We start from the raw sequence: 24741 nt of genomic DNA, 5'->3' as shown, positions 1-24741 counted from the left end.
ACCAGTATCATTATAATTGGTGCAAATGCAGTTGTCAGCCCCCTAGGACACCTGATCACAAAAAACTCACACTGTTCACTTTATAACTGAATAGGCTACTTAAAACAAATTCAGATTCTCAAATCCAAAGGCCGACTTGCCACTGTGGCAGTAAATGGAAAACACTATAAAACCATTGTTTAGTTTTCAATTAACTTGACACATTTTCCCTGCCTTACACACCCTACATCTCTCGTGCTCGCACACGATTTCAATCAAGTCCAGGGTGACACACACCACATGCGCTCCCCTCACACACACCGCTTTCAATTCCTCACAAGTTGACAGCGCCAAACAGAATTTCAGAAACACCAGGGAACGCTAGATTTCAGTTACATTGATTCAACACTGGATTTCCTGCCATTATTGTGAATCTTCTGGCCTATCCATCCCGTGAACTTTCTCCCTGAGCAATCCAAATGTGTGAATAACCATAGTTTACTATTGACTAAATAGTATTGTTAGCTAGTTAAGTAGCACGACTGAATCTCATTACATGAAACGAGTGCAAGTCCCAATAAAACAGCTTCTGGGGAGGTGGATGACTTGGTTAGAAGCTACTTGACAGCAAAACCTATACCTCTGGCCTGTGTTCAGGGTGCAGGTGAAATGAAAATGTACTCTCATCAAGCAGGTGTCTCTTTGCTGTTGAAACTCCTTCAAGCTAATGGAGCCCAGCCTGGTAATGAGATCAGATGATGCACGGTGGGCAGGCTGATCACAGGTAATATAACCACTTCTAGTTAGCCATCCACTCACTCCGAGAAGCATCTGGCAAAACACTAAACATGTCTTACAATCACGGAGACAGTCCGTTTACAGTTAATTATGGAAGCATAAATACCAAACATACGATCACTTTCTTCAAATGAAAACACATGCCTTTTTAAACGGAATGCTTTGTATGGGAAGCCAAGTGAAGATTCAGTGTTGTCCTTCAAAAGAAGCCCCATGCGGTTTTTCCACAATAAGTGAGGCAGACTTGTGCAACACCCATCAAATGACACAGCTGGAAACTAGCGAAAGCTTATACAGTACAAAAACTGGCAATAAAACTGTTGGCAACTTATATTGGAATACCTGAGCAAATAATGGACTTTTGAAGGACTATATTGAGAAAGGGGTATGACTTCCGGGGGGGGGGGGGGGGTGCAGTTAAATTTAGAACCTGTTCAAACTAATCACTATAAAAATATATTTCCCACTCCATAAAAAAAATCATGACGGTATTGAATTACCAATATTTAGAGAGCCACCCCAACATTTAACTGCAGATGCATTCTTTGCATCCAAATTCGGACAAGCAAATTTAGTAGTTCAAATGGAAAAATATGGATGTGCAAAGAATGATTCGGGGATAACGAGACTAAATGTAATAAAGCCTAATACTGATATAGTAGCTACACACGCACACGCACACAGACACGCACCTGGTGAAGTCTGTCATCTCCATCATGATCATACACATCTGTTTAGCCAGGACAATGATGTCATTGCCAGAGTCATCCCATTTGGACACCTCAGCATCCAGCTTGCTCTTCTCTTCCTGGAAGCTGGCCACCTGCTCAGCGATCTTTGCCTTCTGCTCCTGAGGCAGCTGGGCCATTATAGCCTGGTGGAGAAACAGGGTGTGACATACAGGGATTGTTAGTACGACACTACATTTCAGTAATTATAAACTGAGTATGGAATATGGGGAAGAGACTGAGTAGAGTCATGACAAAATGTGTGCAATATACCAATTATATATCAAGATAAATAAAATGTATGCAGCCATTTCAGCCAAGCAAGGCCAGTGTGTTAATTTAATGAGACCAAACAGAGTAGTACGGAATAACACATTAGATAATAAGCGTCGGTATGTCAGGTGGCCGACTTAAAGAAGTCAAAATAGTAAAATGATTGGTAGTTATGCCCTTGAGCAAAGCAATTAAACCTAATTGATGCCCAGTCACCCATTGTGCCAGAACCTGCACCTCTCTAGTTTGGGGACTTGGGTTAAAAACCCCATTTTGGTTGGACTTTGTGCAATTGACAACTAAAATAATGTAATCCTTTAATCCTTTGTATGAACATGGAAGAGACAGAGATTTACTTCATGTGGAGAGCGAGAGTTAAGCTGATGATGGACAGCAACAGTTAGTGCAACGAATTCCCTTATAGAAAATGTTTAGTTTTTTTGCAGCACCTAGTGGGTAATATTGAGGTATACTAAGTTGGACCATTAAAGAATATTTTCGTAAAAACAGCAACTGTGCCAGATCACAAGCGAAAAAAATCAACTAACAATAACGTTAAACTTAACCTATCGTATGTTGGTTAACCACAATATTTCATAAGCTAATTGCTGGAGCACAGGCAACAACCATGCCAGCTAAAATCCATCTTAAGTCAAAATGACAAAACCAAATTGGCTAACTAGCTAGCAAGCTTAAACATACACAATTGAATACTAGCTTGACTGTAGAAAAACATTTAAAACGTTATGAATGAATTTGTGACAGGCAATCGTGTTTATAAAATGTACTGTATTTGTGACATACAATAACCAAGAGCCTTTACAAAATGTACCGTATTTGTGACAGACAATAGCCCCATAAACATACAGTATGTGCGACAGCCTTTCTAAATGAACTGCATTTGACAAACAAAAGCTTTTATACATGTCTGACGGCCATAGCGTTTACAAATGTTTTATTAGGACAGGTGACATGACAAATAGGCGAGCAGAAGAAAACGTGAAGAGCCGTACAACGTACTACATTAAGAAAGGCGCAACAGGAGTTTGGTCTAGCTCGTTAAATCTGTATGAAGAACAGGGGCTTACGACGATGCGTGGGAGCGTTTGACAGATAAGCATAAAGACAACGGCGCTAGGGCATTATCCAGGGCTCCTCTGCAGTTTTTTCTCAGCTTTCTGCTGGTTGCTTGTCCTATTTGCAGGACAGGAATTTATATACAGAGATTTCTGCGTTAGAAGTGCCTTACAAGTGCAATTATTCTGTGTGATTGATGCCTTGCTACCTTGGTTTAAAACAATGAAAACATATCACTCCAAGTTAAGGACACAGGATATTTAAAACATCGCAAACATTTTTTGAGAGAGTATGGACACTTCCAGTGAAATTGAACTTTTCAGCCAGTCAAGGTGAAATAGCCTTTGCCACTGGGTCAATTTGCATGCCTGATGGTCATGTTGTGAAACGGGGGCGTGGTACATTCATCAGTGGATTTCAGTTCCTACAGCGAAGGCCGGCTTCACAACCCCTTGAAATCCAGTACTGCCTGTGGCTGAAGTTGAGCGCTGATCTACACCGGGTGTTGCACTGTGGGAGGGGTTCTTCTAGAACATGGACCTATGGGACCCCGGTGAAAAGTAGCACACTCCAGTGAACAGGGTGCAATTCGGGAGTCAGTGCTAGAGGTGAGGCGTATTGAGGGAGGATATCCTCCTGACAGTCATCCGAGGAGCCTGAGGCCATTACAGGATCAATAGAGGACATTTCTCCTTTCACCTGCTTTGTACCTCCCATACCACATCATCACCACGACTATATGAAGGGTTTAAGGGTTCTGCTTTCCAAATGGCACCCTTTTGACTCTGGACCCAGGTCAGTAGTTACGCACTAAAACGGTGCACCATTTGGGACACTCCCCAGTGTGACCACATGTGTAGTGGAGGTGGTTCACAGGACAAGGCTGACCTCAGTTTTAAAGACTTTACTTAGCTCACAGAGCAAATGCCCAGGATTTTGTTCGGTGAGGTTGGCTACCTTTCAGTACAGACTGCAGTACTTTGAACCAAGGCCAGAGGGCTCTGGTCCCGAAGTTGTGCACAGGCAGGATGTCATTTAGGGTCTTAAACATCAGGTCTGACCAGTACATCATAAACGGACATTCCTTTATGTCCTTAGTAGGATGGCCTCTTGGTAAATTCCCAGCGCTATTAGATAAATTAATCACCTAGCCTTCTTTCCTAAGGAAGTCTATAATTAAGCCGTAAGGAACGATGGGGTGTGGTATATGGACAATATATCACGGTTAAGGGCTGTTAACCATGATGCAATTGCAAAGTGCCTGGAAACAGCTCTTAGGCGTGGTACATTGGCCATATACCACAACTCTGGCTTGCCTTATTGCTATTATAAACCAGTTAGCAACGCAATTAGAGCAGTATAAAGGTATATGACACTTTCATACGGTCAAACTCTGGCTTTAAAACAAGCTGGTTTGTAATGTAATGTAATTTCATGTCATGCTACATTAAGCTGAAATCTCCTGGCCATGCCAACGAAATAATTCAATTAAACTAAAGAACATGACAGAAATAGAACGATAGTTGTGTGGGAAATACGGAACATACAATAGGTTGCACTGTGATGCATAATTAGCAGGCGGTTGAAGTTCTATTAGACATGCCTCCACACTAATTCCACGTGGAAAAAAAGACCACCCATTAAGTGACCATTGTGATTCAAACATCACGTTCCTTTTATAGGGCACTACATTTGACCAGGCATATTGTTCACAGGTCGTGTTAATGCAGGACTGCCACCCCTCCAAAAAATAACACTGTTCTGAAGACCGGTATATTGACCATGAAATTCTAATTTCTTGTACCACAGTTTCACTGTTAAATAGTGTGATAAATAATATCTGTCCAAACACTTTTCTTTGAAGTGCAGGGAGCGTAAGAAATTGTTGTTGCTAGGTTACGTGTCCACATCCTTAGTTAACAAGGGCTATGGTCATCCCACTTTTTACTCCTGAAACATTTCCTCAGCTAACACCAAACGGTCAGAAACAGACTCGATGAGGGTGGCATGAGTGCTGGACGTCCTCTAGCCTGCCATTGGCGCCCCATTCTCTTCACAGATGAGAGCAGGTTCACACTGAGCATGTGTGACAGACGTGAAAGCGTCTGGGAACGCTGTGGTGAACGCTATACTGCCCGCAACATAATCCAGCTTGACCGGCAGTGGTTCAGTGATGGTCTGGGTAGGCACATCCTTGGAGGGTCGCGCAGACCGCCACATGCTAGCCAACGGCACCCTGAGGAATACCTCAACAAGTGGAAAACTAGAAAGCCATGAGCATGCAGGGCTGTAAATGCTTCAAAGGAGGACAGTTCATTCTATTAAAAATCATTCTTTCTAACCTTGCCAATTACTACATGTCCTATTCATTAAGCAACATTTCCTAATCAAACTCATGTCATGTACATTTTTGTGGAAAACAAGAACATTTCTAAGCAACCCCAAACTTTTGAAAAGTAATATATATAAATTAAAGGTAGTGTCTTTTATTCATAGATGAGACTCACAATTATAAACAAGACTACGAGCACATATAGGGCAACACTATCATGCAGGCAGAATAAGACAACAAAGCAACCAAACTACAGACACAATGTAGAAACATCAGACAGCCAACATGGAAAGTGGCTATGTGGAGCTAATCACTAGGTGGTGCAGACCTGATTGTCCTTCAGCAATGTCTTCCGATTATGTGTGAAAGCGTGGTAAGTGGTGCAGTTACGGCCGTCTGAAAGCAGCGTGTTCCAGATACTGAAAGCTCTCACAGAGAAAGCCCGCCTGACAAAGTGCTTTTCCTTAAGGGAACAATACAGTCAGTCACCAGTCATGGCAGACCTTGTGAATCTGCTGCTATGGGTTTTTTGCTTGATAAAATGACTAAGTGGTCAGGGGGAGTACGGACGTGCGTATGCAATCATAGTTACAGAAGCTCTGGAGCTCGTGTTTTGAGGTCATTCCAGTGATGGTGCTGATTGGTCTTGTGGTCAGGCATCTTGAGAGCCTGTTCGTAGACAGACCATTTGAGTTGTAATGTGGTGTCTGGGATCCAGCAGCATGCCAGGCAGTTAAGTGCAATTTTGCTGCTTCTGCAGCGAAACGATTTCAAATCTATTTAGAAACATTTGACAGGTTGAATGAGTATTCAAGCACCTTTCCGGGGTTTTAACACACGACCCTAAGCATGAAAGGTTTTAATTCCAAACCCACAGGCAGACATACGCAGCAAGAAGCACATTCAAGTCTGAAGCAGAGTTCAATTCGCGGTAGTTGGTTTAAAACGGCAAAATAAAAAATAAAAGAAATTTTGGGCGTGTTCAATTATTATTAAATAAATTGTCAAATTCCTACTGCTACAAGTCACGTAAAAAAAAAAAAAAAAAGAGTACACCCAACCCTGGAAAGCTGACATTTACTTATTCAGATACTTTGACATTATGGATATGTAACCTTCACTTCAACAGTATATAGACAGAAGTAAACCAATTTAATAAATGAAAGTGAAAGATCACTTTAAGTGCATCCTCTATTATAGGGCAGTGTCCATCAATGACATCCCAAAATAAGTTAATGCATTAACTCCACATGATTATCAGTTCCAAACCTTTTATTCTGCTCTATGCTATGACATTACACAGTGTGCTTTTTTTGTGCGGACATGACAGTTGTTAATTAAGCCTGCTGTAGAAATTAATCATAGCCAGCATGTCAAAAGAGCAAAAGAAATGAGTCAAGACCAAAAAAAATAAAACAGTCCATGGGTCGGAAAACAAAAGTGGCTTGCAGAATGCACATCCCAACCTGGCAAAAGACCCACAGAATGAGAGTGGAACCGTGGGTTGCTCTGCTCGTCAGGAAGGGGCCACATGCGGAGAGGACTTACGGGCTTTGAGCAGAGAACTTTTATTCCAATAATTATTATTAAGAATTAGCTCATTAATAATAATAATAATGATGCTAAGTTCACAAGGCCACTGATAACGTAACGCCAGAGGTCATTACCTCTTCTGTCTTATAGCCTGCCACCCTTCTGTCTTATCAAGTCCACCCCTGTGAGAAAGCACAGGCTTTCCAATATACTTCAATTCTTAACTCAATGATTCTTTTTTGTATTTTGGAAGATCTTTTTTGTATTTTGGAAGTGTACTGGACAGTATTTTAATTGGAGAAAAACTAGAATGGTAAGGTAATTCCAGTCTATTTATTTTCTATTTCTATTACCGACATCACAAACTGCACCCCGTTATCCATTTAGGGCACTATTTTGTCCCAGTGTTCATTTCAAATGTTGCACTATATAAAGAAAAGGGTGCCACTTGAGACACTCCCACTGTCACCAGTCTTTCGGTTAAACAACCATGCTGGGCCAAAAAACTAAATGCAAAATTCATTACCTTATCGAGTTGAATTAGCTAGGCAGCCTAGTCACTAGCTAATATTCTGATTTAATAACTCTGTTTTCTAAGCCTCTTACAGTTCTGTGTTAAACAGCTTAGACCTAACCCACTAATCTGGACATTGGGCCTTCAAGTAGCTAATCCATGAGCCACAGAAATATTCATCCCAGATTTAAACTACTCCGTTTGAACTGAAGAATGTTTCCTCCCAGGAAAGGCAGAGAGGGTTGTGGAATCAGGGAAGTGTTCCTGAACAGGTGTGGAGGGTGAAAGGATTTGTAGCGGCGCCAGGGCAGTGAATTAAGGAGCCCACATACAATAGATAACGTCAGTGAGTATCTGTGTTGGGAGTCCAGATTATCTCAGTGGCTCCTCATTCACTCCCTACCTCTTCCTATTGGCCTTGCAAATATCTCAAAGGTGCCTTCATAAATCCATTTAACTCACTGTAGGGCCGTGTCAAAGTGTGCAGCTGTAGAGTGTCAGGTAAAGCTACAGCGAGGCATACACCCTCAAGGTCACATCGCTCACTGAAATTCTAGATCCAACTTTGTGGAAGATCAAAGAATAAGTGATTTCTTTGTGAAAGCAAAAGTATTAAATTATTGTATCCCAAATCTACAGAAATTGATATATACATATGGCACATCGAGGGGGCATGAGGCATGTATAAAGTGGTGTATATAGGGCATATAGAGAGTGGATGAGGCATGTATAAAGTGGTATATATAGGGCATATAGATAGGGGATGAGGCATGTATAAAGTGGTATATATAGGGCATATAGAGAGGGGATGAGGCATGTATAAAGTGGTATATATAGGGCATACAGATAGGGGATGAGGCATGTATAAAGTGGTATATATAGGGCATATAGATAGGGGATGAGGCATGTATAAAGTGGTATATATAGGGCATATAGATAGGGGATGAGGCATGTATAAAGTGGTATATATAGGGCATATAGATAGGGGATGAGCCATGTATAAAGTGGTATATATAGAGCATATAGAGAGTGGATGAGGCATGTATAAAGTGGTATATATAGGGCATATAGATAGGGGATGAGGCATGTATAAAGTGGTATATATAGGGCATATAGATAGGGGATGAGGCATGTATAAAGTGGTATATATAGGGCATATAGATAGGGGATGAGGCATGTATAAAGTGGTATATATAGAGCATATAGAGAGTGGATGAGGCATGTATAAAGTGGTATATATAGGACATATAGATAGGGGATGAGGCATGTATAAAGTGGTATATATAGGGCATATAGATAGGGGATGAGGCATGTATAAAGTGGTATATATAGGGCATATAGATAGGGGATGAGGCATGTATAAAGTGGTATATATAGGGCATATAGATAGGGGATGAGGCATGTATAAAGTGGTATATATAGGGCATATAGAGAGTGGATGAGGCATGTATAAAGTGGTATATATAGGGCATATAGAGGGGACGAGTAAGGGGTTGAGGTGTGTGAACTCACCCTGGCGCTCTGGCCAGCGATCAGCTGGTCATCCTCGGTCTGAACGCTGGTCCGGCTTCGCACATCGAAGTCCTCGGTCTCAAAGTCAGAGTCATCCAGCTCCTCCGGAGTCTACAGGGGAAGAGGAGACAGGGATTGAGTAACGGAGAGGTGGAGAAGTGTCTGCAAGTGGAACAGAGGAAAAGGGGGGAGAATGTATGAGACCAGTAGGAGCACAGCTAGGCCAAATAACAGGCATGCTTGCTTTGCTTATGATGTATGGCAAATGTCCCGGCGCTGCCAGTTACCACAGATAAATGTCTTCCTCCTCTCCTTCCCAGCAGCCCGCAGTAGGAAACCGCACACTAAATGAATTTGTAAATCATATCTAATGTGCTGCCTGTGCATTTTGAGAGGCAAAACGGAGCAGGAAGCAAGTATGAAACATATTGGGAGGAAAACGGTATCGCCATCAAAGGGGGACAGAGACACGAAGAGACAGAATGGAAAAACGGGAAAGACAGAATGGCTTAGGTTAAGAACATAACCGCTTCATTGTGAGGAAGAGGTGACCAACTACACACTTCTGGACCAGAACAGATCACATTCTGCATGTTGATGCCTGTTCTGTGTGTCTCTGCGATTAAAACTGCATCACTAGAATATCCAAGGTCATGGGTTCAATTCCCAAAAGCATCACACAAACATCAAAAAGTCATGCAAAGACGCATGGGTAAAGAGATTTGCTGCATGGCAACAATACCAATTTCATTTTGTTGACAGGTGCCATGATTCCAATAAAAACATACCCATAACTTCTTTGGCAAACATAATCAAGGAGGCCAAGATCTCAGGAGGCCACTGTCGTGATTTCTCCCATGAGGCAAATTCACGGCACGCGGGCCAAATCACACACCGGCCCACTCACACATAGCATTAAGAGATCTCCTCGTTCCCTAGAAAGAGCGTTCCCATCCACCCGTCCTAGGGCTCAGATCAAGTCAAACTGGATGTACCACACAACATCTGGGAGACCTGAATTTACTGAATAACATCTACAACCCTGTTTCCCAAAAAGTTGGAACACTGAAAAATCCAACTAGAAACAGAATGCAATGATTTTGATGCAAATAATTTCCCCGCAAATTCAACAGAAAATTTTACATCAAATGTTGAAACTGAGAAACAATGTTTTGGGGAAAATACATGCCCATTTTGAATTTGATGCCAGCAACACATTTCAAAAAAGTTGGGACAGGGGCATGTTTACCACTGTGTTGCATCACCTCTTTTAACAATCCTCGGTGAGCGTTGGGGGAACTGAGGAGACCAATTGCTGTTGTGTTGAAAGTGAAATGTATTCCCCATTTTGCTTGATATAGGATTTCTGCTGCTCTACGGTTCATTCTCTCCTTGGTCACATTTTTCATTTCATCATGTGCCAGATCAGCCCCCCTGACACTTACTATGGAGCCATGCTGTTGTAACATGGGTAAAATGTGGCTTGGCATTGCCGGGCTGAATTAAGCAAGACCTTCCCTGAAAAAGATGTTTGGATGGATGGCAACATATGTAGATTTTCACAAGCTTTATATATTTTTCAGCATTAATGGTGCCTTCACTGATGTGCACGTCACCCATGCCATGTGCACTAATGCAACCCCATACCGTCACAGATGCTGGCTTTTGAACTGTGCACTGCGAGGAAGCAGAATGGTCCCTCTCCTCTTTAGTCCGGAGGATGCGGCGTCTGATTCTCAAAAAGAGAAGACTGTTCTGCCTTTCACAGAGCGGGGAACCATTCACACTTCTGACAGACCCAAAATCTTTGGAATGATCTTTTAATACTCAATCATGTTATTCCGCTGTTTCCAACTAATCTAAATAGTTGTGTGACGTTCCACCAGGTTCCTTTTTTTTTTGCATTTCACAACTTTTTTGAAACATGTTGCCGGCATCATATTTAAAGTGGGCATATATTTTTCAAGAAACAAACAAAAAAATTGGTTTCAACACTTAGATTTTTCATCTTTCCTACTGAATATAGCGTGTAAATGAGTTGCACATCACTGCTGATGTCCACAACTGTTGTGGAAACTGGGTGGTATAACCCAGATGCCCTTCTCTCTGAATGTCTATATCCACAGGCTCTCCTTAACGGCGAGACAGTTGGAGGAGGCAGGCTTCTCTCCATTGTTCTAAATGACATTTTTTCGACTCCTCGTCTGTCCCTCTAAACCCACTGGAGAAGGTCAGACCTATTACTTTCATAAACAAATGATCTTCCTCCTTTCAACAATGATATTCAATGAATAGTAAAGATTATGAGGGTAATATAGTAAGAATTAATGACCATTCAAGTCTATAGGCGTCACAGTGCAAGAAACAAACAGTCCGGCCTCCACCTCTGAGGTCTAGTTTAAACAAACTGTGACGTGGAGAGGCAAGAAAATAGGTTGCCTGAAACCTAATATGAAATAAAGAACATTTATAGTTCTTCAATACAGTTTAGAAACCATTAAATAAGGAACAGGATACAAAAGACAATGACAGACATTATTAAACTGTCTCATGGTGTTTTAGGTGTGGCCCATTAACTAGGTCATTGGAAAACGGGAACATTGATTTATTTCTCAGGCATTCTGATAAGGCCTGGTTGGTGTTAGGGATCACTGTCGTGGCTACACGACCCTGGAACACTTCAGATTCAGCTCACGGGCGGATCGCCTGACTTTCTCTTTCAGAATTCTCTGATGTAGAGCAGAGCATTTACGGTTACTTCAATCATGTCTGGTCTTTCTGGTCTGCACGCAGCGGAGCAACCCCAAAACATCACCCTACCGCCGCCACATTGATGTGTGGAATGCACTGCTTGGTTCTCACCCGACACGACAGGACCCGTGTCATCTAAAAAGCCTCTCTTCTCACTCATCATTTCACAGAACGTTCTCACCTTTCTTGACAGATGCTTCCAGGCGTGTTGGCAAACTTGAGTTACCGTTTCTATTCTGCTCAATTCAACTGGGCTTTATTGACAAGGGAAACATTTGTTTACCTACATTGCCAAATCAAGTCTCTATATATCCCTCCATCCATCTCAGGACAGAACAGCTGCTAGCAGATAAACTCAGTTAGGGTTTCTGCTCTGCCTGGTTCCATTCAGTCAGTGTGTGTGTTCATGTGTGTGTGTGTGTGTGTGTGTGTGTGTGTGTGTGTGCGCTTCTGCTGCCAGAAGATGCATGCTGTGGTGATTAAAGATCAGGTGTGATCAGCCCCTGTCTCTCCAACACCAGGGGAACTGCGTGCGAGGCTCTGACTATGTTAAAACAAAAACATCAGCATTCATCTACAGCTGGTTGAAAGCAATCCGGTCAGCCAGTGGTGAGATTGAAACAGAGGTGGACTCAGCTTCTTATCCTAGAACTAGATGTAACAGATCAACACAGACACACTAGGAAATGCACAGGATGAACACAACACAAAAACACAACAGCTTGCACCACAAGCTGGCTCAAACCCCCCCCCCCCCCACCCAGCAGATATGCCATGCACCCACAGTCCCAGCCAGCCACAGGGTCCCCCACTACTCCTGTCACCTCTCCCCGCCTCACTGTTTCTTGCCCCCTCCCCACCCCTTATCCAATCCTATCAACTCTCCACACTTCACTGTTTCTTGCCCCCTCCATACCCCTTACCCAATCCTATCAACACTCCCCGCCTCACTGTTTCTTCGCCCCACCATCAACCCCCGTGTTATGAGCGGGTCACCAAGCTAGGCTACAGCCCATCAGCATCGCCATGGACACACGTGTCAAATGGAACTCGGGTCAAACGTGGTGCACCACTCAGAATCCACAAACGGCTGTCAAATGCAGTACAACTCCACAGCACTGAATGGGCATTAACAAATGAATGGGCCAAAGATGACAGCACCACAGCACACTACAGAATCAGCATGCCATAACGAGAAGCAGTGACTTCAACAGATCAACACATTTACCCACATTGACCAAACTCGATTAGCTGCTTAGTGTGTTGATCTGACGGTTGTTCTGGTACGTGTCGTGGCAGCGTTTAAGAGCCACCCATTTCGCTGGATGGTGTAAACGATGTCTGAACGGCTTCAAAATGGCTCGTCTGCTCATTGTCAATAAGAAGCTGCCTGGGTGTTGGCGGGATACGGCCCAGAGTAGAGAACACTTGACCTCAGACACCCAGTTTTTAGTTTTATTTAGATTAATGAAACTGTGTAAAACACCTAGAGTAACACATTTTAAGGATAAAATGTTTTGAGAAAAACAATATATTAACAATGTACAGACTCAGTGACTATAGCCTGGCCATGGAAACTGAACACAAAAACAACTACTTCCTGAAAAGTAAAGAATCCTGTTGTGAAACTGTCATGGGGAACAGTTGAATACATTTTGGCCTGTCATTATAAGAGACAAGACCCCTGTAAATCACTTGTTTTCTCTGCTGTGTACAATAATCATGCTAGTAGTTGTACATTTTTATGAACTGAATTATCAACGGTGCCTAAAAGTTTGCTTTGGACAACAACATATTCTAGTAAAAAAAAGCACCAATCGGATTGAAAGGCCCAAACTGATGCTATAGGTCCCTTATATGAAGAATGCTAAACAACACAGATACTTGTTTGAGACACGTAATCATTAGCTTCTGGGGTCGAACACAAACACTACACATGCGCACCAATGGATCCAGCCAGTTCATTGTTTTGTTAACCTAAATGAATGCAGTACCGTGGCTGGACAATAAATCCCAGCCCACTAAACATGGTCATGATCCCAAAGAGAAAGTGGTCGGTTAATTGAATGAAAGGAGAGCGATGGAAAAGGTAGACACCACTTTACACAGCAGGATCATTCACCACAGACAGCTTGGACACTGTCCTAAACACTGTCAACTGGAGAGAGTGGGAGAAGGGGAAGAGAAGGGAAGATGAACACACCGCTGTCCTCTCATACCTGACAAGAATAGCTACGGATCCATTTTCAGTGAAACCAGATTGTCCGCACAATCTGGTTTCACTGAGACAATCCCCAACTAGCCTTGGAGAGCTCAAGATGGAGAATTGCCTCTCTCTGAACACCCCGGTGAGGCCAATGTGGCTCCTTATTACACTGCTCACTTAAGCAGGAAGTCAGCCGCACCAATTTGTTGGCGGAAACAGTTAAGCTAGAATCAAACCAGGTGGAAGCAGTCAGCTGGAATCAAACCAGGTGGAAGCAGTGTGCCTTCGCAGTAAAGATATTCAAATTAAACTTTTACACTCCCGTAACCAAATGACAAGCGCCCTAACACTGGCCCAGGTGATTTACAGAGGGAGGAAGACTGTTCATTAATAGTGCATAGGAGACTGCTTGCGTGGCCACCCTGATCATGACAGACTAAAAGGTTGCCACGGGCCACTTAAGTGTCTATAAATAGCGGACAGACATTAGGTATACGGCACAGTAACTACTCACCCTGATCATGAGGACAGCCTTGCGGATGTCACGAACTCCATCATACACCAGACGGGAGGCGTCGATGAACTCGTTCTCGTCGACGGGCAGGGAGGGGTCTGCACTCAGGGCCTCCACCGCAGCCTCCACCTGCTCCGTGAAGCGAGGCATGACTGGGTGGAGAAGAGGAGGGGTAAGACACTGGTCAGGCTGGCTTCTACAGCACACCGCAGCAAATTAGGGGGGGGGGGGAAACTGTGGGAGTTAACCCCACCGTGGAGTTAAACAGAGCTTGAACCAATACCAGTGTTAAAGGGGAGCTAAATGCCACGCTGGATCTAAACCAACAGGCAACAACTCATGAGCTCATATAGCAGCAGGCGCAGAAAGCAGAGACGAGATGAATACCAATATCATAATCACACTAGTGGTGTGTGTCTCGGAGTGGGCGAGCTGCTACACCACAATAAAAAGGAAAAGTGCAGATGGAGACCAGTCACTGTTTCTGAGCCATGTGAAAGAATGAAGACCCATTTCCTGGTGTTCCGGCACTATAATTAAACCGACGCTGATCCAGTACACAGAAATAGTCTGCTTGTTTTAAAGTGGTACCCTACTCCTGTATGGCACTGGACTAGTAGTCCCTAGCAGGGGGTAGGGAAAACGTGCCATTCTGGAGCTGGCCTTTTTGTGTTCAGGGAGATGCCCGTGTTCCTGGTCCCCTTCGCTGACCCTTTAGTCAATACCAATGAAACAGCCAATCACAGGCTGCTGTTACAGGCCACACATCAACATACCACCACGCCCCATCTCAAGGGGCTCCAACATCCTAAATTAACATCACCAAGCTCCTTCCTGAAGAACACAACCAGCTTTAGTGCTTAACTCAAACCCTGCCTCAGCTAAGATGAGATTTAAGAAAAAAACAGGACAAAAACAGATTGGCCTCTGAATAGTTAATGAATGCCTAGCTAGCTGTGGTAATTACAGAGAGCTTTTATGGATGACAATATGTTTGGTGCCTGTCGATCCACTTAACGCCTCCGTTTTACATAGAACTGGTGTTAAAGAGGGAGGTAAATAGGAAGACAGGAAGGGGACGGAGAGGATGAATGGAGGGGGTGTGTGTGGACAGAGGGGGGGGGGGGTCGTGTGGACAGAGGGGGGGGGGGGGTCGTGTGGACAGGGAGGGGGGGGGGGTCATGTGGACCGGGGGGGGGGTCATGTGGACAGTTGTGTTTCAGCTTTGAGGAGCTGCAGTTAAAAGCCATTCTAGAGGTTGTGGAGTGAAAGCATCTGGTTCAGAATGACAATGGTTTGAGTCTGGACATCAGAACAATCAGGCTACGCAAGAGAGACACGAATCTCACCAGTGTTAGTGAGAAGTTTGGTGGCCTCAAGAACCTTCTCGGTATAAACTCCAGGTTCATAGTTGTCCATCTCTGAGGTGACCACATGGACCACTCTGGCAGCACGCCCACGGATGGCCCCAGCAGTGCGGTCCAAACCGTCGACATCCTTCTCCTGCAGCGCGATCACACACTTATTCACATCCTCCAGAATGTGGTTCTCTGGAAGGGGAAGAAACATCTATTAGAATCATTCACATTCTGAACAATGTGTTAATCTAAGAAAAACAGAAAAGTAAATTGCAATTTGTGGCTATAAAGACCCATCCCTCCCACCCATAAATAAACATCCAAAATGGAGAACTTAAAACTAAAGTGCTTGTTTACGGGACAGGGTAGAAAACTGAAGTGTTGGTTTAGGGCACAAACTCAACTCTGGACCTCAAGACAGCCCCAATTACGCTTTTTCCATTTCCACCCCCTAATCATCAGGGTCTTAATTTAGAAACCTGGGAAACCAGGTGGGTGTAATTAGTGAGGTAAAACAGAAAACCAGCAGGCCTGCCCATTGTAGGGTAAGAGTTGAAACCCCTGGATGAGACAGCAGAGCAAGGATAACCATTTAACACTGGCGACTGTGTAAAAGCAAGAAATCCTCGCCCAACATGATTGATGTGTTTGCATTGTCCCTGGATTAGCACTGCTAATGAAAAGAATCAAGGGCTTGGGAGGAGGGAGGGAGTGAATGACGGAGGGGAGAAAGAGGGGGGAGAGAAAGCTAAATTAAAGGGGGGGTGGGGGGGGGGGACAGGGACAAAGGGCACGAGGGAGAGAAGTGAGGAGAGAGACCGAAGATAGTGAGACTCATTCAGACCAGGGAAGTGCGGGCCTGTACAGAGAAGGGTCGAGAATAGCGTGCAATTTGGGACGGCCTGTGCCGGTTATAGGTCCCGAGGTGGGAGAGCGGAGTCACTGGATGTTTCCCAAATGACAGCAGGACAAGCAGGCGGCCTCGTCGTCTTTACATACATGACAGGATGTCAATTCTGACAGAGCGCTTTGAGGCGCCCGACGTCTGCCTCCTTCCTACTGATGGCTCTGACGGTGGCCCGAAAGGATTCAGCCTCGCGGCTCCTGTCCGTCAGGCCCAGCCCTAGAGGCAGAGGGGCTGGCAGGGAACCAATCAGCCTGTTGCGTTACCTATGGATCCAGGTCTCAACAGAGAAGACTCACTCCTCTAAGGAGCACCAGCTTCATCTACTCCAGTAAACAGTGTTAAACACTGAGGAACACATTTCAAATAGATTGGACAGGTACAGGATGGAGTCCAATTAAGAGTGTCTGACACACAGCACCCCAACCTCCACATATAAGGAATGGCTGGGCAGACAAAGCATATTGAAAAACCTTTGTCAGTATATGGGTGCAGTATTGAATAGGTGTCAATCTTCAACATTCATATTGAAATTCTATCTAATATATGCTCTTCAATTCCAGCGATTTGCCTGTGGTTCTGTGTGCCAATCCATCACTCAGACAGTTGGGGAATGGGGTAGGTATGATACACTTGTATAGAGAAAAGGGCTTTCATTCATGTTTGTTTCAAATACATACACTATATGTAAGAAATAAGGCAAAGGTATAGGGCCAATGAAGTCCTAACCATTCAGGATTCTAGACACCCAGTTTATAAAAACACACATACACATATCGACACATACTCAACCACACTAGGGGTCGATCAATATATCAGCACAGATAATTATTCTGGGTAGATTGGAGGTTTCTAAAAACAAAATCGGTAATCAATGTTAGAAAAGCCAATTATGGCCAATACTTTTCTGGGAGAAACATGTCAGTGTTTCTCAAACCCTGGTCTATGGACCACTGCCAGTCCATGGTGGAATGCTTGCCAGTCCACAACATATCCTTCATGAGAAGTCCCATTGATTGCACAGACATCATAGAACAGGAGTTAGGAGCACTTATACCGCAAAGTCCACTTTTTTGTGCTTTTCATTTCACCTCGAAACTTACTAGAGCTTTCTGGAAAATAGTAATATCATGTGTTTACATCTGATGCTCACAAGCTTTTTAGGACACATCAAAACAAAATCCGAATTGAAAGCAATGCATGTCCAGTGATAACTACATCCTACTAAAATGTTCATCAACATTTTAGCACTTGAGTAGTAGCACCTGACCAGCATGAATAATGTTAGTCACAATAAAACATGCAATAACATCACAGATTTAAATTTGATTTACCTACTTAAGAAAACACTAACACCACCTGTGTATTATTTAGGTGTGTTTATCATAAATCCTAGATTCCAACCCTACATTGGAGTTCTCTTAGCCACTGTGCATGCACATCTAGTTACTTACCGTTTGGGCATTTAGGCAGAGAACATGTAAAACCACTTTGTGACAACTGCTTATGTAAAAATGGCCTTAGAAAAATACAGTGGGGAGAACAAGTATTTGATAACCAGACGATTTTGCAGGTTTTCCTACTTACAAAGCATGTTGAGGTCTGTAATTTTTATCAAAGGTTCACTTCAACTGTGAGAGATCCAAAATCCATGATTTTTACATAATTAATTTGCGTTTTACTGCATGACATAAGACACATATTTGATCACCTACCAACCAGTAAGAATTCCAGCTCTCACAGACCTGATAATTTTTCATTAAGAAGCCCTCCTGTTCTCCAATCATTACCTGTATTAACTGCACCTTTTTGAACTTGTTACCTGTATAAAAGACACCTGTCCACATAATCAAACAGACTCAAACCTCTCCACAATGGCCAAGACCAGAGAGCTGTGTAAGGACATCAGGGATAAAATTGTAAACCTGCACAAGGCTGGGATAGGCTACAGGGCAATAGGCAAGCAGCTTGGTGAGAAGGCAACAACTGTTGGCGCAATTATTAGAAAATGGAAGAATGACGGTCAATCTCCCTCGGTCTGGGGCTCCATGTAAGATCTCACCTTGTGGGGCATCAATGATCATGAGGAAGGTGAGGGATCAGCCCAGAACTACACACCAAGACTTGGTCAATGACCTGAAGAGAGCTGGGACCACAGCCTCAAAGAAATCTATTAGTAACACACTACGCTGTCATGGATTAAAATCCTGCAGTGCACGCAAGGTCCCCCTGCTCAAGCCAGTGCATGTCCAGGCCCGTCTGAAGTTTGCCAATGACCATCTGGATGATCCAGAGGAGGAATGGGAGAAGGTCATGTGGCCTGATGAGACAACTCCACTTGCCATGTTTGGAGGAAGAAGGATGAGTACAACCCCAAGAACACCATCCCAACCGTGAAGCATGGAGGTGGAAACATCATTCTTTGGGGATGCTTTTCTGCAAAGGGGACAGGACGACTGCACCGTATTGAGGGGAGGATGGATGAGGCCATGTATCGCGAGATATTGGCCAACAAACGCCTTCCCTCAGTAAGAGCATTGAAGATGGGTCGTGGCTGGGTCTTCCAGCATGACAACGACCCAAAACACACAGCCAGGGCAACTAAGGAGTGGTTCCGTAAGAAGCATCTCAAGGTCCTGGAGTGGCCTAGCCAGTCTCCAGACCTGAACCCAATAGAAAATATTTGGAGGGAGCTGAAAGTCCGTATTGCCCTGCGACAGCACCGAAACCTGAAGGATCTGGAGAAGGTCTGTAGGGAGGAGTGGGCCAAAATCCCTGCTGCAGTGTGTGCAAACCTGGTCAAGAACTACAGGAAACATATGATCTCTGTAATTGCAAACAAAGTTTCTGTACCAAATATTAAGTTCTGCTTTTCTGATGTATCAAATACTTATGTCATACAATAAAACGCAAAGAAATTACTTACAAATCATACAATGTGATTTTCTGGATATTTGTTTTCAATTCCGTCACTCATAGTTGAAGAGTAACTATGATAAAAATCACAGACTTCTACATGCTTTGTAAGTGGGAAAACCTGCAAAATCGGCAGTGTATCAAATACTTGTTCTCCCCACTGTACATTTGATTTATTTATTACTATAGGAGTAGCCTAAAGGCCAAATACACTCAATTAGAATTTATATTATACATTTATCCTAAAATAGAACATGTAATTGCTTGATGGACCATGGTATTACTGTGTTACAATAAATGTGTTAGAGTGGGAGATATCTGAAAAATAACTTTTTAATTTAAAGGAATATGGACAAGATTTATATTGAGCAAACAGTCTCCAGAGGAATGAGGATATTTACCATGCCAACTGATTGCTGGACCAAGGATACACTCTGTGTGACTTAAGCAGAAGCTACCAAGATTCAGCTGACACCTATGCTAAATAAGGCCATATCAAAGAATTCTCATCATTCTTTTTAAGAAAGACATTTTAAGTATACACTTCAACATTATGGACATGTATTTACTAAATCATTTTTGACTTCATGCTGTAACAAAATGTGAAAAAGTCCAAGGGAGTCACAAGAGCCACTGTATAACAAATGCAACTTTGGAGGACATCGAGACTTTGTAACGCTGCTTGCTTTACTAAGTGCTTCAGTTATTCCGGGGAGGAATTCATAATGTAGATTCCTAAATACACATAAAATTCCCCAGAGTACAGCAATTTGTTGTCCAATTATACATATTTCCCCCTGGACCCCTTAGACCCGCCCAAGTGCATTCGGGTCATTAAGCTGGATGTAAACTCCTGTGGGGTGCTGCCCGTGCACCAGTACTGATGACTGGTTATTCATTGGGCAACTATAAAGATGCACAATATTTTTTAATTAAATGACCGAAATCAAATGACATTAAAGTACGGAAATGAAAACTATGGTCTGAAGAGCTTCAGCCCCTACTTACCTGACACACAGAGGAAGTCATCGATGCTAGTGATGTCATCGACAGCATCTGTGAGGACACGGACCTGTTTCTCCCAGGAGTCTTTGAACAGGTCCATGTTGTCCTGGGCAACTTTACTATTGGGCTTAGCAGCTAGCGCCAGTGCAGCATTGATCACCTGTGGCAGAGAAAACGCGTACAAATCAATTGCTAAAGCATTAGGTTTCTAGGCATTACACACCTTGTCAGACTATTGGTTAAACTCAGCGCAGACTAACTCACTCATTAAAATAAGAATTTGGAAGAACCAATAATTAACCGCTAACCTTAGAACAAAGGCTAAGTCCCTAACCCTAAATCTAAACCTTAGCGTGACCAGAACACCTAGGGCTAACGGCTTGTTTTAAGGACCAGCATGCACGTCCTCACTTTGCTGACATTTCCAAGGTTTATCATGAAAGCCTTAAGATTCTCACGAGTATAGAAAAAACAAGCACAAACCAATCACATGAATTAGCCAAATATTAGGCCCTCGTTAGAATGAAGCTAGGCCTGAGTACATATGAGAGCCACAGACACAAACACCCCCTTAGGGCTGACAAGGCTGTGCACCACACTGTTTGGCCAGTGTTTTTATATGGGGGCTAATTGATTAGTAGGATTGATTCACTAGGAGACATGGATAAAAGGGAAAATCAGCCACTGCTTGTTTTCTGGGGGGAAACGCATGTTGAGAAAAAAGCTAAAGGGATGAATGAGAGTCATTAGACGAAATTAATAAGTGAATGAAATTTGGTATTTGCAAACTGATTGCCATTTTCTGTATGGTGATTGTTAACTTCAGATTCATTTAAATAAATGTTTAATACATTCCACCTGCTTTGGCAAAACAACCAAACATTTCTCATGCCAAGATGGGAACGGGATAAGACAGGCCAGTAAGGCTAAAGTAATTGAGATCGAAAATACCGGGAGTTGACAGAGATCCTGCTTAAATCATCTAACCTTTACTCAACCAGGATCTCTATGGAAGAGAGCCAGCCAGCCAAGCAGAGTCAGGAGGAAGTAGGCTGGTGTTGGCAACAGCAGGGCAGGCATGGCTACATCTATTTAGACGTGATACTAGGGCTTGACAGGGCTGTTCATTTATCTATTTAACCTTTATTTAACCAGAAGCACTCTAGGTTACCGATCTCTTCCAAGTGAAACCTGGCAAGAGTGCATTGTCAGCAACAATGTGTGTAAGGAGAAAGAGGGAGCGGACGGGGGGTGGGTGAGCTGTAGTCAAGGTGAAAGCATGGAGCTGTGAACTGGAAGAGCTTAACGGTATGCAAGATTTGCAGAGCTAGCACAAGTCCCACAGCAACCCTTAGCCTTAAGCACCCCGGAGATTTCAGCTATACAGCCAATGGAAAGGTAGGCTGGGGCGGGGCTTTATAGAGCAGGCAGGACATGAGGCTGGAGAGAATCGGAAATGACAGAGGTTGGAGGTAGATAGAGACCCAAATGACAGAGGTTGGAGGTAGATAGAGACCCAAATGACAGAGGTTGGAGGTAGATAGAGACCCAAATGACAGAGGTTGGAGGAAGATAGAGACCCAAATGACAGGGGGTGGGAGGTAGATAGAGACCCAAATAACAGGGGGTGGGAGGTGCAATCTCAATTCCAAAAATGTTGGGACAGTGCAAAAAATAAAAACAATGCAATTAAGTGCAAATCATTTAAGCCCTATAATTAATATAATCAGAAAGAGCTTTATTGCCAAGTATCAAAACAAACAAGGAACAATTTGTACAAAAGAAATTAAAAAAAAAGTGGAATGAGCCAAATTTATATGTTGTCTTGGTACTAGAAAATAGTACAAAGACAACATATCAAATGTTGAAACTGAAATATTCTTACTGTTCCTTGAAAAATACATGGCCACTTTGATTTGATTTGAATTTGATGCCAGCAACATATTTCAAAAACTTTGGGATCGGCACAACAAGACTGGAATAGTAGTGTAATTGGAGAGTCTTGGGATTTCATAATCAATGATACGTAATATCATTAAATGATTCAGAGAATCCGGAGAAATCTCTGCACGCAAGGGACAAGGCTGAAAACCAATATCGGATGGCCAGGATCTTCAGACACTCATGCACTGGATTAAAATCAGACATGATTCAGTATTGGACATCATTGCATGGGCACAGGTACACTTCCAAAAACCATTGTCTGTGAAAACAGTACTTCACCGAATCCACAAATTCAAGTTAAAACTCTACCATGCAAAGAAACCATATAAACAAGATCCATAAACCCTGCTACTTTCTCTGGTCCCAAGCTCATTTAAGATACCATGAGGTGATGTTGAAAACTGTTCCTTGTTCTGACAAATCAAAATGTGAAATAATTTTTTCAGAATCATAGACGCCGTGTCCTCTGGACTTAAGTGAGGGACCATCCAGCTTACATACAGACGATGTAGTTTTCAGGGAAGGCCTTGGTTATTTCAGCAAGACAATGCTAAACCACATTCTGCATGTATTACAACAGCATGGCGCATAAAGAAATAACACATACAACAAATGACTCCAGTGGAGCAGCAGAACTCATATCAAGCAAGAATGGAAAAACATTTCAATTTCAAAACTACATAAATTGGTCTCCTCAGTTCCCAAACAGAGTATTGTTTAAAGAGGTGATGCACAGGTAAACACGACCCTCTCCCAACTTTTTTGTATACAATTCCTCAGTATTTTTATACCATTTTCAATTAAATATAGTGATACATGATTTGCACATCATTGAATTCTGTTTTGATTAGCATTTTACACAGCATCCCAACTTTTTTGGAAACAGGGTTGTAGATAAAGACCTAAATGACAGAGGTGGAAGGTAGATGGAGATGGACTGAAATGACAGGTTGGAGGGGGCAGGCAGGTAAGGTGTCAGGGAGGGGGTTGGGCATGGTGTGAAGCGATGGCAAGTCGGCATGATTGAGTAGGCTCAAGGGGAGATGATCTGAGGGTTTCTGGATTAGCAGAGGGGAAAGAGACAGGGAGGACGGTGGGGGGGTAGGGGGAGTAGAGGGAGGACGGGGGGAGTGGGGGAGTAGAGGGAGGACGGTGGGGGGGTGGGGGAGTAGAGGGAGGACGGGGGGAGTAGGGGAGTAGAGGGAGGACGGGGGGGGTAGGGGAGTAGAGGGAGGACGGGGGGGGGGGTAGGGGAGTAGAGGGAGGACGGGGGGGGGAGTAGAGGGAGGACTGTGGGGTAGGGGAGTAGAGGGAGGACGGGGGGGGTAGGGGAGTAGAGGGAGGACTGTAGGTAGAGGGCTGGTACCTGGGGGCAGAGTGTCTCCAGCTGTGATGCTGCCATACGGACCAGCTTCACTCCTTCCTCATTATTAGAGATGGAGCACGCCAGGTTGGCCACCTACACACACACAAAGAGAGAGAGAAGACGTCAGACTCACACCTACACACACATTACACAGCATGTATGTAAATGCAATGTTTCACTGTCTCCACATCATGCAGAGAGCAGGACAAAAACCCATACAGCACACAGCATGAGACACACACACAGACACACACAAAAACAGCGGGGCAGTCTCCATGTTCCACAGAGCGTCTCCGTGTGGAACAGACAGGAAGATGGAGCACGCCCGGTGTCCAGTACACACAGCCTCAGCAACAGAAAGAAAGACACTGGCCAACACGCCTGGCAGAAGTACACCACGTAAGCTAGTCTGTCGGCTGAACGGAAATGCTGTTTCATTCAGACTCACTCTCACCTCACATCTGAATAGGTCGTCACGGAATGCATCCCAATCTGATTACTTGCGATCCTGTATCCAACAGGCCCAGACACAACATTGTGGTTGACCGTGGGAACTCAAGTCGGATCACAGATTGTGTCCGTGGACCTTGGACCGTAGTGATAATGTGAAATACCAACGGGATTTGAAATGCCATTATACAAACAGGATGACACATAAGACGGCATACTCAGATCTGCCCCACTTTGCAGTTAATTCAGGATATTTCAGCAGGCATCTCTCCTTGTCATATCTGCTGTCATAGACCCGATTCACTGTCGGTTTTGAGTGCAACCTAGTGAGCCTAGTGAGTACTCACAACATGGTTTTTAAGCATATTTTCTGCAGCAATGCTCTGGACAATCCCTCTCTCATCCCAACATTTTACATTAGAGATAACAATACTAATCTGTAGATGGGGAACCCACAGGCATTTGGGATCTTCCAGATACATGAGTCTGATGAGTATCAGAGGCCTATCAGACAATTTAGATGTGATTACTCCTCTGGCATATTCCGGACCGGACAAAGCCGACCTCGGATCCTAGTTAGA

At 43.6% G+C, this 24741-nt stretch overlaps 1 protein-coding gene across 2 annotated transcripts in view; it reads right to left on the bottom strand.

Annotated features, from left to right (window-relative positions):
- ctnna1 (catenin (cadherin-associated protein), alpha 1) overlaps nucleotides 1–24741 on the bottom strand; it is a 132473-nt gene that overhangs the window by 27486 nt on the left and 80246 nt on the right. For both annotated transcript variants that reach the window (XM_013133582.4, XM_029119554.2), the window contains exons 11-16: nucleotides 23711–23803; nucleotides 20404–20560; nucleotides 15567–15767; nucleotides 14218–14369; nucleotides 8747–8857; nucleotides 1470–1651 (exon numbers count right to left, since the gene is read on the bottom strand). In XM_013133582.4, the coding sequence (XP_012989036.3) occupies nucleotides 1470–1651; nucleotides 8747–8857; nucleotides 14218–14369; nucleotides 15567–15767; nucleotides 20404–20560; nucleotides 23711–23803 (896 nt within the window). The remainder of the gene's footprint in view (nucleotides 1–1469; nucleotides 1652–8746; nucleotides 8858–14217; nucleotides 14370–15566; nucleotides 15768–20403; nucleotides 20561–23710; nucleotides 23804–24741) is intronic.

The sequence above is a fragment of the Esox lucius genome, chromosome 4, assembly GCF_011004845.1.
Source record: "Esox lucius isolate fEsoLuc1 chromosome 4, fEsoLuc1.pri, whole genome shotgun sequence".
In the NCBI taxonomy this organism is placed as follows: Eukaryota; Metazoa; Chordata; class Actinopteri; order Esociformes; family Esocidae; genus Esox; species Esox lucius.
This window is presented reverse-complemented; position numbering and strand designations above follow the sequence as displayed.